This window comes from Megascapheus bottae, chromosome X (genome assembly GCF_031878675.1).
Source record: "Megascapheus bottae isolate mThoBot1 chromosome X, mThoBot2.hap1, whole genome shotgun sequence".
NCBI lineage: Eukaryota > Metazoa > Chordata > Mammalia > Rodentia > Geomyidae > Megascapheus > Megascapheus bottae.
In genome coordinates, this window is record NC_143547.1 from 5,102,953 (window position 1) to 5,118,562 (window position 15,610).

The 15,610-nt window shown below is 41.6% G+C and overlaps 1 protein-coding gene across 6 annotated transcripts in view; it reads right to left on the reverse strand.

Moving 5' to 3' along the window:
* Ctps2 (CTP synthase 2) overlaps nt 1–15,610 on the reverse strand; it is an 87,971-nt gene that overhangs the window by 43,438 nt on the left and 28,923 nt on the right. For all 6 annotated transcript variants that reach the window (XM_090326495.1, XM_090326499.1, XM_090326498.1 and 3 more), the window contains 4 exons: nt 14,098–14,186; nt 12,785–12,879; nt 10,889–10,951; nt 10,533–10,576 (listed from right to left, as the gene is read on the reverse strand). In XM_090326495.1, coding sequence (XP_090182621.1) covers nt 10,533–10,576; nt 10,889–10,951; nt 12,785–12,879; nt 14,098–14,186 — 291 coding nt within the window. The remainder of the gene's footprint in view (nt 1–10,532; nt 10,577–10,888; nt 10,952–12,784; nt 12,880–14,097; nt 14,187–15,610) is intronic.

Genomic DNA, 15,610 nt, shown 5'->3' on the forward strand with positions numbered 1-15,610 from the left:
TCAAGAGGTGCCCTGCTCATCACTATCAGTGTTACACCTTGGTTCTGGAAAACAACATTCTGAATAATATTCTTCAATTATTTATTTCTAATTCATGCTCTAAAGCCCAAATTTCCATGCTTTACTCTCTGTAGTTGACATTAGAAAACTATGGGACCATTACCACTTCCTTCCAAGTAGAGAAAAATGGTAAAAGTGAATGGTTTTCAACTATGCAAACCCACCCAAAGATTACACTAATCTTATGAGAATTGTTGCCTCCAAAGTGAGGTCTTTGACTCTAGAAGTTTCATTAATGAAGTGAATTCAATAGTGTAAACTGAGCCGGGTGCTGGTGGCTCATGTCGGTAATCCTAGCTACCCATTAGGCTGAAATCTGAAGATCGTGGTCAGTGCCAGCCTGGAGGAGGAAAGTCAATGATATTCTTATGTCCAATTAAGCACCCAAAAAAAGCTGGAAATAGAGCTGTGGCTCAAGTGGTAGAGTGTCAAATACAGAGCATATAAAGCTCAAGGACAGCCAGGTGCACAGGCTCACGCCTGTAATTCTAACTACTCAGGAGGCTGAAATCTAAGGATCACGGTCCAAAGTCAGCCCAGGCACTAAAGTCCATGAGACTCTTATCTCCAATTAACCACTAGAAAACTAGAAGTGGCGCTGTGGACAGTAGCTTTGAGCTGAACTACTAGGGACAGTGCTCAGGCCCAGAGTTCAAGCCCCATGACTGACAGGGGAAAAAAAGCTCAGGCACAAGGCCCAGACCCTGAATTCAAGCCCTAGGACTGGCATACACACAAAAAAGGTATACTGAATATATCGGTGAAGTTGGGTGCTGTCATTTCCCCAGTAGCTTGAAGGCCCTCTGATATGGGCACCAGAGCACTTGACCATATACTTACCCAATATACCCAAGTTCAAGTACCTGGCTATCTCATAGTATACAGGCTGGACTGGCCCAAGCACACCTCTGGAGAGGTCAATCTCACAAGACAGTAAAAGTCAGGTTAGTGTAAGGATCTTATACCAAAGTAGACTAAAGTGGCCAAATTTCACCAGGCATAAGATGCATAGGTGACAGTGATTGGAAGTATAGAGAACGATACTTCAATTTGCATGACTATGTGCTTAAAAATTAAATTCTTGGCCAGGCATGGTAGCATAGGCTTATAATCCCAGTAATAAACTAAGGCAAGAGAATCAAGGTTGAAGCCAGTTTGAGCTACAAAGTAAGATATTATCTAAAAAAAGAAAAAAGGGTCTGGGGGCATGGCTTAATTGTAGAATGCTTGCCTAAAAACAAAAAAGGATGAAACCTAGGCATCTGTAATCCTAGCAACTAGGGGAGCTGAGATCTGAGGATCACAGTTTGAAGACAGGAAGTCTGTGAGACTCATCTCTAATTAACCACCGAAAAGCAGGAAATAGAGCTGTGGCTCAAATGGTAGAGAGCTAGCCTTGAGCAGGAAAAGCTCAGGCAGGGCTCAGGACCTGAGTTCAAGTCCCAGGACTGGCACCGAACAAAATTTCTACAAGTACACACTACAAACTAATATATTCGAAGAGACTGGATAGATTTGTGCAGGGATAAGGGAGCCACTATTCACCTACAATCATACTGAACATTTAGATTATGGAACCATATGAAATATGTACCCTATGAAAAAGAATAATAAGCTGGGCACTAGTGGCTCAAGCTTATAATCCTGCCTACTTCAGAGGCTGAGATCTGAGAGTCACAATTCAGAATCATCCTGGGCAGATAAATCTTAGAGATCAGTCTCCAATGAACCAGAAAAATGCTGGAGAATAAGAAGCCAGTGTGAGTCAGAGGGTGAAGGTATGGACCATGAAACCTTATTGACGTCCCCAACAGGTAGTAGGAATTCCTGCTCCCCAGGGAACATGAGCTGGTCTCACCTTAACAACTTTAATAGCCTGGTTAGTGTACATGCTCTATTTGCTGGCTTTTTATTTCCTTTTTGTGGTACTGAATATTGAACCCAGGGCTTTGAGCATGGTAAGTCGAAAGTCCTACCACTGAGTTATATCCCCAGTCTTGTGGCTATTTTTAATGAGAACACAATGTAATGTCACCATTAAGTTTACTATGTATTAGTTTGTAAAAGACGTTCTTTATCTTTTTGTTTAAACCCAAGAACTAATCTTTCCTTTTCTGTTATGATAACGTAAGCAGCTACTGAGCATCTCTGCTGAGCATCTTTTTGTTCAATCAATATAGCATGTTAATTGATTTAATTCCTGTGAGAAGCACACTGTGCAGTCCCAATTGATTATTCTAGAATGCTGTTAAATTAGAAGTTGTGCTATTTTGCTTGTCACGGCTTCCATTCCTAACCACTAATCTAGTTTGTTTCTCTTGAGTTTTATTAAGGTCTGGTATGTAGCCCACGCTAGCTTCTCATTTTAGTCTCTGTTCTAGGTATCAATTAATCCCGCTAGCTTCTCATTTTAGCCTCTGTTCTAGGTACCAATTAATCCCTCACAGAGTAAACACACATTATTTCAAACATCTACTTTGGCAAAACATTATGGAAGTTGACACTGAAACACATATTTCCTCTAAAATTCAAAATAACTCTGGACTCATGCCAGAGAAAAGATTACATGGGAGCCAAGTGCTGGTGGCTCACTACTGTAATCCTAGCTACTCAGGAGGCTGAGATCAGAAGATCAAGGTCAAAGCCATCAAGGGCAGGAAAATCTGTGAGATTCTTATCTCCAATTAACTACCAGAAAACCAGAAGGGGAACTGTGGCTCAAAGTGGTAGAGTGCTAAGCAAAAGGAGCTCAGAGACAATGTTCAGCCCTTGAATTAAAGCCCACCCCAAGACTGGCAATAAATAAATAAACAAACACAAACTTGTGACCTACTCTCTTGTAGGGAAGACTTGAAATTTTCCAATATTAAGAACTATAGTCATGCAGTACAAATCACATCAATCTTTGTTGGAATGTTTACAAAATGTTTTTAGAGATTAATTTCTAAGCCAGGCACAGTAGTTCACGCCTGTAATCCTAGCTACTTAGGAGGCTGAGATCTGAGGATCGAGGTTCAAAGCCAGCCCAGGCACTAAAGTCTGTGAGACTCTTATTTCCAATTAGCCACCAGAAAACTGAAATCAGCACTATGAATTAATGGGTAGGGCACTAGCCTTGAGCTGAAGAGCTCAGGGACAGCACCCAGGCCCAGAGTCCAAACCCCAAGACCAACAGGAAAAAAAAAAGAAATTAATTTCTAATATGTGACTAAGCATATATTTAGAAAAGAACTGAGACAAGCCAGGCATAGTGGCTTATGCCTGTAATCCTAGCTACTCAGGAGGCTGAAATCTGAGGATCACAGTTCAAAGCTAGTCCCAGCCAGAAGACTAAAGTCCATGAGACTCTTATCTCCAATTAATCACCGGAAAACCAAAAGTAGTGCTGTGGCTCAAGGGGTAGAGCATTAGTCTTGAGCTGAAGAGCTCAGGGACAACATCCAGGCCCAGGGGTATCCCTGAACTGATGAGCTCAGGGACAGTGCCCAGGCCTAGAGTTCAAGTCTCCCGACCAACAGAAAAAAAAAAAAAAAAAGAACTGAGACAAGCTGGGTACCAGTGGCTCATACCTATAAACCTAGGTACCCAGGAGACTGAGATATGTGGATCATGGTTCAAAGCCAGACCAGGCAGGAAAGTCTGTGAGACTCTTCTCTCCAATCAACCACCAGAAAACCAGAAGTGGTGCTGTGGCTCAAGTGGTAGAACACTAGCCTTGAGCTGAAGAGCTCAGGGACAACGCCCAGATCCAGAGTATAATCCCCACGACCAAAAAAATAAAAAAGAACTGAGGCATAAGATTTTTGGAAAGCATGGACTGAGTTTTGTTTTTCAGTTGGTTAGAAAAATTACATTAGTGCAACTATCTACCAATAATTAAAGGTAATTTGGAGTGTCTAGTAGTCAATAAAATCTCAAAAAAAACAATAGTAACTATGCTGTACATTTGATCTTTAGAGTTATAACTGCAAGCTTTTTTCATTTATCTTATAACACCAAGCTTTTTTCATTTAGCCAACATCATCTTATTTCTTGTATCCCATGACTTTCTGTTTATTCAACGTAGATGTGGGTGTGGGTGTGTGTGGGGACTCACCAGTACTGAACTATGGGCTTCATGCTCTCATTCAATTTTTTTGCTCAAGGCTGATGCTCTTCTACCCCAGCTCCATTTCCAGGTTTTATTTATTTATTTATGTGTTTGTTTATTTATTTTTATTGTGGGTCATGAGGCTTAAACTCAGCTCTGTCCCTGAGCTCTTCAGTTCAAGGCTATCGCCCTACTCCCTACCTTTGAGCCAAGCCAAACTTCTCATTTTCTAGAGGTTAATTGGAGATAAGAGTCTTAGGTCCTTTTGTTCCCGGGCTGGTTTTGAACCTTGATCCTCAGATCTCAGCCTCCTGAGTAGCTAGGATTACAGGTGTGAGCCACCGCACCCGACACTTCCAGCTTTTTGGTGGTTAATTGGAGAAAAGAGTCACATGGACTTTTCTGTCCAGGCTGGCTTTGAACTGTGATCCTCAGATCTCAGCCTCCTGAGTAGTTAAAAATATAGGCATGAGTGACCAGTGTTCAGCTGAATTCAATTTCTTTAGATTCCACATGTGCCAAGGGACAGCATCTATCTTCCTATGTTTTGTTATTTCACTTCATTCACTCTCCTCTAGGTTCCTATGTACTGTTCCAAATGGCAAGATCTCCTTTGTGGAAGCTGAATAGATTCCATGGGTGTATATGGATGAAATGTTAGCCATTCACTGGTTGACACACACTTAGGTTGCTTCCACCTTTGGCTACTGTGAATATTGCTGCAATGAACATAGAAGTGCAAATCTATTCATTGAATGTACTAATTTCATTCTTATCTCTCAAATATATAGCCACAAGTATAATTGCTAGATTATACAGATCTACTTTTGAATTCTTCAGTTTCCTCTCTGCTGTTTTTTTTTTCATAATAGCTGGTACCAATTCACATTCTAACCAACAGTGTATAAGGGTTCCCTTTCAAGAGAATTTTTCTTTTTCCAGTTATAAGGCCAACAGCCTGATTTCAACTCAGAAACTAGTATTAACACAGAGACCATAGTAAATGACTCAGGATCCAAGACTTGTCCATAAAAGGCTATTTTACCCATCTAATAGCTGTATTCTTGATAATCACTCTTATAGGGGAAAAGATTTCAAGCTCAAACTAACTCCTGAGTGATGTCTATTAGATCTTTTTGTGTTAGGAAATGCTTTCTTCAATGTTCTAAAAGCAAATCAGACAGTATTAAAAATAATAAGAGTTGTCTAAAAGGTTATTTTAATGGGCTGTTTTTATAATCGTTTCATTTGCATACTAAAAAGTTATTGTACAACAAGGAAGAGGAACTATTTCAAACTGGATTTTGACTAAAGGCAGGAAAATGCAATATATTCATTATGCTTAATATATAACAAAAATTATTCTTCACATGAATCAACTTTTAAGAATCAAGCTTTACATCTAAGTGACTATTTCACAAATCTACTACCAGATGTAATTTTTTTTTGCCAGTCCTGGGCTTGAGCTCAGAGCCTGAGCTCTGTCCTTGGACTCTCTCAAGGCTAGAGCTCTACCACTTGAGCCTCAGCACCACTTCTGGCTTTTTTCTATGTATGTGGTACCGTGGAATCGAACCCGGGTCTTTGTGCATGCTAGGCAAGCACTTTAACCACTAAGCCAAACTCCAGGCCCTAGATGTAATTTTTTTTTGCTTGAGCTCAGGTCCTGAACACTGTCTTTGGACTTTCTCAAGACTAGAACTCTACCACTTGAGCCTCAGCACCACTTTTGACTTTTTTCTATATATGTGGTACTGAAGAATCCACCCCAGATCTTTGTGCACGCTAGGCAAGCACTCTACCACTAGGCCAAACTCCCGGCCCCCAGATGTAAAATTATTTTTAACGTTTAAAAATTGTTAGATCATGCCAGGTGCGGTGGCTCACACCGTAATTCTAGCTACTCAGGAGACTGAGATCTGAGGATTAAGGTTCAAAGCCAGCCACAAAAGGACCTGAGACTCATTTCCAGTTAACCTCTAGAAAATGAGAAGTGGGGCTTGGCTCAAGGGTAGGGCAGTAGCCTTGAGCTGAAGAGCTCAGGGACAATGCCGAGGCCCAGGGGTAAGATGGTAACCTTGAGCCGAAAAGCTCAAGGACAGCGCCCATGCTGAGGTCAAGCTCCATGACCCACAAAAAATTGTTATATCTAAAATTTGTAATTATGAGACTGTTTAAATGGATCAAGGGAAGGGAGAAAAAGATGTGAGAATGTAAACAATACCAAAATCCATTGCATTGGTGAATGAAGATGGCAAAATAAACCTTGCTACAATCTGCTGAATAAGAAAAATAATGGGGGGCTGGGAGTTTGGACTAGTGGTAGAGTACTTGCCTAGCATTCACGAAGACCTGGGTTCGATTCCTTGGTACCACATACATAGAAAAAAGCCAGAAATGGTGCTGAGGCTCAAGTGGTAGAGCTGTAGCCTTGAGAAAATCCAAGGACAGTGCTCAGTCCTTGAGCTCAAGCCCATGACTGGCAAAAAAAAAGAAAAAGAAAAAGAATGGGGATGAGGAAAGGGAAAGTAAACTAGGGTTCAAGCTGGGTTTTTGTTTTGTCACTCGTGGGGCTTGAACTCAGGGCCTGGACACTGTCCTGAGCTCTTCAGCTCAAGGTTAGCACTCTATCACTTGAGCCATAGCATTACTTCCAGTTTTCTAGTAGTTAATTGGAGATAAGAGGCTCAATGGATTTCATGCTGGACTGGCTCTGAACCTCAATCCTCAGATCTCAACCTCCTCTGTAGCTAGGTTTACAGGCGTGAACCACTGGTACCAGCTTAGGTTCAAGCTGTTTTAAGTATAATATATGCAAGTACAACCTTTTGGAAGAATGCACTAAAAATAATGAATGAGAGGAATGCAAAAACAGGTCCTGCCTGGGGAGTGGTCTTGTGTAAGAGGGAAGAGAAAACAAAGAGGCTAAAGTGGAAAGTGAGTAACAGAGAGGGTGATTTGATCAAAGTACGTTATATGTCTGTCTGGACGTGTCAAACAAAACCTCCTTGTTACCACTGAGGGTGCTGATGTAAAATGTGAGGAGAATGGATAAAGCCTTATCTATGATAAACAAATACTATGAAATATAGCCATCCCTACTGTCCATCTGTAGCTTATTTACTAACACTTTGAATTTCTCTTTACCAATAGCACCATCCATTGCATGTGTTGTATGCAGTTGCGTGATTTTCCTGCTGGTGGTGGTACCAGGCTATGAACTTATGGCCTCATAGGTGATCACAGGGGTTTCACAGGGCCTCATCTGGTGCTCTACCACTTAAGCCACATGTCCAGCCAGGCTTTTTGCTGGTTCATTTGGACATAAAGTCTATGAGACTTTTCTGTTTGGGCCAATTTCTAACTGAGAAGGTATTCTAGGTCTCTCTTGGCCTCCTGAATAGCTAGAATTGCATGAGTGAGCCTCCAGCAAAACCCTCACCCAACACAAACACACACACACACACACACACACACACACACACGCCCTGACTGTTGCTGTGTTTTGAAGGGATAACATGGATTCTGATTCCAGAGTGGCCTATCTTAGAAGTATTCAGACTTTCTAAAGTTAGACCTTCCAACAAACGTAAAAGAAATGCTCACAGGTTAACAAATGCACATGCTTAAACAGTAGATCAAAATCATTCCTCCTATAAATGTCTCACAAATCAAAACTGTTTGTGATGCCATCTACGATCCTCTAGATGAACGGGAGAGAGATCTATAGCCAAAGTCAAGGTCAAAGATGTCAATGCTGATGAAAAGTTAGAATATGTCAACAATGATGAAGAGTTAAATATAAGTCCACCTGTGTTCTTGATAAATACAATCCAGAAGCAATGGAAACCTCTGTGAAGCAGGCCCAGAGAACAGAATTGTTACAGATCCCTAAGTATCCTGCAACACCCCAGAGTCTACTATTATATCTCATGAATCAAGCAGAGAAATGACACAAGAGAATGTATTGTCCTCATTCACTCCTGGGTACTCTTCTCAAACAGCATTTTAGAGATAAATCTCTCTCCCTCTTCCTCTCCCTCTCCCTCGGTGCCGGTTGGGTGACTTGAACTCCGGGCCTGGACACTTTCCCTGAGCTTTTCTGCTACAGTGGTAAAATAGAGATAAGAGTCTCATGCACTTTCCTGCCTGAACTTTGATCCTCAGATCTCAGCCTCTTGAGTAGCTAGGATTGTAGGTATGAGCCACCAGCACCCAGCTAAGTAATTGTTATTTGCTCAAGTAAAGTGACTCCTCAGACTTCATGGTGTTGGATGCTTTATGTTTCTATCACCTTAAGTCTTTTTCTCTTTAATAAGACTTCTCACCATCAGCACAAATTCTGGTTCTTAAGGCTATTTTTCTCCGGCAAACTGATTGTAGCCCATAAAACTGTTCAATAGCAATTAGGTTTTATCGTTTTCATCTCACTTATGTGTAGAGGAGCCATCAAAATGTAAAATGTACATATCCTCTGACTTAGCAATTCCCCTGGTAGGACTTCATCCCATAGACCTGTCCACACGTTGGTGCAGGACACAGGGACAGGGAGACTAGTTTGCAGTATGATTTAAGGGTAACAAGCAGCACAACCTAAATACAAGATCAGTGAAATAAATACTGATGTGTCTACAAAGCAGACAGAAGGGCAAGCTGTGAAAATCTCTATGCATTGATGTGGAGTGATGAATGCAAGCAAGATGGGAACAACATCTCTCAAGCATGCTAATGTAAGGGATTTTTTAAGGGTCTATGGGCATTACGGGATATAGAGAACTTGCCTGCTATACATGATCCCTTAGGTTTCATCTCTATCACTGTCCAAAAGTAGGGGACTATGTATCCATGCCTGTATATGGGTAGAGGAAGGAGGTGGACAACAAAGGCTTAACCTTGCCAAAGCTATGCAACAGTGCCACCTACTGGTAACATCACTTCCTAATAGAGAGTATTTCTAAAGAGGAAAAAACCCTTCATTTTGCTGGCAGAGCTATTTCAGTTATTAGTCAGGAAATCCATTTATATTAAAGCCTCATAAGGAACTCGTCGCAAATATTAGGCTTTCTGAGCATAAGACTTAAAAGTACCATCTGCCTGGGAAGTTATGGTTCATTACAGTTTGAATTGAAATCTATATAAAATGTCACAAAGAATATTTCTACATCCTTCCATGGGGGTGATCTCTAACATATGATATTCAGTGAAAAAGCAAAGCAGAAAAAAAACATATGAAGCATACTACTAACATTTACCTAAGGGTAAGGGTTACAGACAGACATACAAGTTTACATTCTTTGTGTGTGTGCCAGTCCTGAGGCTTGAACTCAAGACCTGGGCACTGTCCCTGAGCTTTTTCCACTCAAGACTATCACTCTACCTCTTGAGCTACAGCTCCACTTTCAGCTTTTTTGATCCTTCATTGGAGATAGAGTCTCATGCAATTTTCTGCCCCATCTGGCAGCAAAAGTTCAACCAATAGAAAGTTGCTAATAACCAAATTATAGTTTGAAATTTTCCACTGCTTTCATTGAAATTCCAGGAGGAAGGAGAGGAAATCATTAGGGGGAGATCTCAGGCTACATGACAAAATTGTAATTCAAATCATTCAAACATAAAACTCAAAGCATGAGAGAAACTGGGATGGTTTAGGACAGGGCACAACAGATTTTAGGGCCCAGCCAAGAATCCTAGATTGAATATTTAGAGGGAAGAAGAACTGGCCGAAGATGAGGAGCACAACAAGAATGCTTGTCATTTTTGTTTTGGAAAGATAGATGACCACCAATGTGGAAAATAGACAGACTGAGGATCAGGCGAGAGACAGGACAGCTCATTTATTTATATTAGCTGTTACAAATTGTTGTCACAGCCAATTTAGTCCTTTCCTAAACATTAAGCTTAAAAAGATGCTGCAAAGATAAAACAGGCCAAGACTATGTGTTTCTTCCAGCACAGTTGACAATATAAACTAGCAAGAACAAAGCAGTCTGATATAAAAAAAAATAGGTAATAAGAAATTCAGGTACAATTTTAAATGCTCTGACACTTTAAGGGAAAAAATAAATAATTGCCCTTTATGAATTTAAACAAGAAGCAGGAAGACAATACAATGATCAAACCCAGCCGGGAGCTAGAGGCTAGGTCTATAATCCTCACTACTCAGGAGGCTGAGATCTGAGGATTTGGGTTCAAAGTCAGCCCAGGTACGAAACTCTGTGAGACTCTTTATCTCCAATTAATCACCAGAAAACCAGAAGCAGACTGTGGCTCAAAGTGGCAGAGCACTAGCCTTGAGCAAAAAAGCTCATGGACAGCTCACAGGCCCTGAATTAAAGCCCCATGACCAATGCAGGGTATAGTATGGGGCTAAAGGATTACTTACCAAAGGTGTGGAGGCATCTGGCTCAAATTCTGTAGAATTAGCATCTGCAGATTGAAGGAATGAGCCCAGTAAGTTACCAATATTGCTGAAAACATAGTAAGCATATTTAACATCTGAAGAATGTTTGTTTTGGCCAGGAGTTTGGCCTAATAGTAGAGTTCTTGCCTACCATGCATGAAGACCTGGATTCAATCCTCAGTATCATATACATAGAAAAAAAGCCAGTGGTGCTGTGACTCAAGTTGCTAGCACTGAGAAAGCCCAAGGTTAGTGCTCAGGCCCTGAACTCCAGCTCTGAACTGGCCAAAGAAAAAGAATATTTGTTTTAATGGTTTATTTGTAAACCACAGCCTTACCTTTCAAGTTAAGGCAGTTTCTTGCAAATTCGATCACTGCTAACTGCATGCCCAGGCAAATGCCTGTGTTTAAAAACAAACAACAAAAAAAGCACATGTATAAAGCAAATAAATACAGTATATATTTATTCATGTTTTTACATCTTCTCCATCTAGAATGACTCCAAGAGAGCAAAACTGCTATTTTGTTCCCTGCTGTCCTCCACCCCAACCCTATGAACACTCAGCAAAGTCCTTGGCAGAACCAAGAAGAGAGTTTATTAAAATCTCCAAAACAACATAAGGCCTGTGGTTGAAAAGAAAAGAACTCCAAAACATATGAGGTAGGAAAAGCATCCAAATCCACCACCAGCCATATCTATCCTTAAGTCAGGCTTCTATTTATATATTTAATTTTGTCAGTGCTATGGCTTGAACTCTGGGCCTGGGTGCTGTCTCTGTACTCTTTAGCTCAAGTGTAGCATACTACCACTTTGAGCCATAGTGCCACTTCTGGTTTTCTGGTGGCTAATTGGAGGTAAGAGTCTCATGGACTTTCCTGCCCAGGCTGGCTTTGAACTGTGATCCTCAGGTCTCAGCTTCCTGAATAGCTACGATTATAGGCATAAGCCACCAGTGCTCGGGTAAATCAAGGCTTCTAAATTGCAGTTTTTGGTGTGTCAGTGCTGGGACTTGAACTCTAAGACCTCTTGTTTCATTTGGCTCAAAGCTGGTGCTCTACCACTTGAGCCATGCATCTACATCTGGTTTTTGCTACTTAATTGGAAGTAAAGAGTTTCTTAGATTTGTCTGCTGGGCTGGCTTGGAAACATAATCCTCAGATCTCAGATTTCTTAAGTAGCTAAGAATCCAGGCATGAGCCACCAATACCCAGTTCTAAATTAAGGCATCTGTGTGGGCTACAGGGTTGTGATAGAGCATGTGTAACTAACACTCTAATTCAAGAAAGAGTCTTGCCCAGTGATGATGGTTCATCCCTGTAATCCAACTCAGGAAGCTGAGACCTAAAGATTTTAGTTTAAAGCCAGCCCAGGTAGAAAAGTCTATGTGTAGCCAAGCACTGCTGGCTCATGCCTGTCAACTAGCTACCCAAGAGGAAATCTGAAGATCACAGTTCAAAGTCAGCCCAAGCAGGAAGCCATTGAGACTCTTTTCTCCAATTAATCACAGAAAAAAGCCAGAAGTGGCGCTGTGGCTCAACTAGCCTTGAGCTGAAAAGCTCAGGGACAGCATTCAGGCCCAAGTTCATACCCCAAGAAAAGACTCAACCAGATTTTAGCTGAACTAGTCCTATGATATTGGTTGGTCTTTCTATATTATCTTTTCTAGAACAAGCAGATTGATTTCAATTAAAATATTTCTTTTCTGAGCAGAAAGACTATTATGGAGTTCTATTGGAGGCTCTTTAAGCATTGAAAAGTTGGGTTAGGGTAGGAATTAGAAAGGGTAAGAACAAGATCCAACTTCACATCCAGCCTCTTGCTATGCAGAACTTGCCAGAACAGTGGACAAATTTCTTCTGTAAAGTGTCAGACAGTAAAGATATATGTATTACTGCACCACTTGATTTACAAAAACAAGCCATGAGCCAAAATTAGCCTGCAAGATATAGTTTGCTCAAGTCTGTAGCAGACTACTTATTGACTAACCTCTCACATTCAATGTCACACCATTACAATAACAAACCCTATGCCTGGGCGCTAGGTCTATACTTCTAGCACCTAAGAAAGTAAGGCATGAGGATCAAGAGTTCAAGCTAGCCAAAACAGTGTAAGACCTTTTAAAAACAAAGTAAGTTTTACCTATTCTAAGGACTGAAACCTACTAGATTTTAAAAAATTGAATTCACTATACATGAGTACACACATAGCTAGGGGAAATGAACATGAGTTTTACCTAGAAATGGGATCTTCTTTGTCCTCGCCCAAGAAATTGCCTGAAGTTTTCCCAGTGTTCCTCGGATTCCAAATCCTCCAGGCACAAGAATACCACTGAAATCAACACAAGACAAAGGTAAAGTTTCTTTAAATGTTTGTTTTCAACTGTGTATGTTTACTGATCCTACAACCAGTGGTTGGCACAATTACTAATGAGGTACGTTTTCAGGATAAATTGCATGATTACACATCCTGGACTTTCTTCTTAAAATCTTTTCAGCTGTGGGTCGGGAGTTTGGCCTAGTGGTAGAGTGCTTGCCTAACATGCACGAAGACCCGGGTTCGATTCCTCGGTACCGCATACATAGCAAAACGCCAGAAGTGGTGCTGAGGCTCAAGTGGTAGAGCCCTAGCCTTGAGAAAATCCAGGGACAGTGCTCAGGCCCTGAGCCCAAGCCCAGGACTGGCAAAAAAAAAAATCTTTTCAGCTGATGCTGATGGCTCATGCCTGTAATCCTAAATACTCAAATGGCTGAGATCTGGAGATTGTAGTTCAAAGCCAGCCTGGGCAAGAATGTTCCCGAGACTCTTATCTCCAGTTAACCAATGAAAACTACAAGTTGCACTGTGGTTCCAAGTGATAGAGCATTGGCCTTGGGCAAAAATGCTCAGAGACAGCACCCAGGCCCCAAGTTCAAGTGCCATAATGAAAAAAAAACACTAGAATTCAAACATGGAGAAGCCGGGCACAGTGGCTCCTGCCTGTAATCGTAGCTACTCAGGAGACTGAGATCTGAGGATGGAGGTTCAAAGCCAGCCCGGGCACCAAAGACCGTGAGACTCTCATCTCCAATCAATCAATAGAAAATGGAAAGTGGGGCTGTGGCTCAAGGGTTAGGGTGGTAGCCTGGAGCTGAAGAGCTCATGGTCAGCGCCCAGGCCCAGAGTTCAAGTCCCATGACCAAAAAACAAACAAACAAACACGGTGAAGAAAAGAAAACCATATGAAAGGCTGTCATGCTTATGCTTTAACTTTGTACACCTAACAGCCATCTCTGTATCTTTGAGTCAGTGGGATTCATACATTTAACCTATAATGCAATCTCCCTGTGCTCCCAAATAAAATCACTTTCATGTATGCATGTCGTGCATTTCCATGGCACATTTCAAAACAATGCACTGTGAATGCAGTACAACCACCTGCAATGAGTACAAGAATTTCTAACCATGGCTCCAAAGTGCACAAAAATGAGCAACTGAGGTAAGTGGAATAATTATGGAGCGTGCACAATGGCATTGTCCTAACTAATGGGGACTGTCCCTGATACTCACTCAGCTGTGCATAGCTTCTGCCAAGCCTCATGGAATTTCACCGGATCCTCCGCTTTGGTGATCTGCTCCAAATCGATGGAATCTATGTACTGAAAAATATCCAGCAGAGTTAAGGAGCATTTAAGATAAACAAACACATGGGTCGAGAATGTGGCCTAGCAATAGTGCTCATCTAGCATACGTGAAGCCCTGGGTTCAATTCCTTGGTCTCACATACACAGAAAAAGCCAGAAGTGCTGCTGTGACGCAAATGGTAGAGCACAAGGCTTGAGAAAATCCAAGGACAGTGCCCAGACTCTGAGTTCAAGCCCCAGGACTGGCAAAAAAAAAAAAGAAAAACATTCAACCCAGGGATTAGTGGCTCACACCTATAATCCTAGCTACTCGGAGGCTGAGATCTAAGGATCCCGGTTCAAAGCCAGCGTGGGCTGGAAAGTTTGAGAGGTTCTTACGTCTAATTAATTAACCACTAAAAAGCTAAAGTTTAGCTGTGGGTCAATGTAAAATGTAGCCTTGAGCAACAAGGCTTAGGGATAAGCTCTCTGGTCCTGATTTCAAGCCCCAGTACCAGTACAAATGTACATATCGAATATTTGAAAACAGAAAATCTTTGTTTGCTACCATGTTACAAAAGAAAATATAGCATCTCAAAAATATGGATTCTATTCCAATGCCAAAAAAAAGTTTGCTTATTTTCTCGATAGACAAATACAAGGAGCATGAAGCATATATTTACCTTGATATGAAAAGTCTAATTTCAGAACCATGCCATGAATCTGTACAGAACAAAGTTAAGGGGCCAGGAGTGTGGCCTAGTGGTAGTGTCTTTGTCTAGCATTAACAAAGCCCTGGGTTCGATTCTTTGGTACCACATACATAGAAAAGCTTGAAGTGGTGCTATCGCTCAAGTGGTAGAAAGAAGAAGAAAAAGAAGAAGAAAGGCTAAGAGAGACCAATTGCACCTAACCTTGTTTGTATAAATGTTAGTTATGCTAGGCCCCTGCTTTCCCTTGGGGAGTCTGAAATTTTGGCACATCACAGCAGGCAGAGGATGCCCATGTGACCAGGCCCCAATATTAAAAATACTGTACTTGCCAGGAACTGGTGGTTCACACCTGTAATCCTAGCTACTCATGAGGCTGAGATCTAAGGGTCGAAGTTCAAAGCCAGCTCAGGCAAGAAACTCTTATCTCCAATGAACCACCAGAAAACTAGGAGTGGAGCTGTGGCTCAAAGCGGTAGAAAATTAGCCTTGAGGGCTGGGAGTTTGGCCTGGTGGTAGAGTGCTTGCCTAGCATGCACAAAGACCCAGGTTCGATTCCTCAGTACCACATACATAGAAAAAAAAGCCAGAAGTGGTGCTGAGGCTCAAGTGGTACAGCTCTGGCCTTGAGAAAGTCCAAGGACCTGAGCTCAAGCCCGGGACTGGCGAGAGAGAGAGAGACAGAGACAGAGACAGAGACACCCTTGTTTCCATCCCCAGCACTGTGAAAAAGAAGAAAGGAAAAGAGAG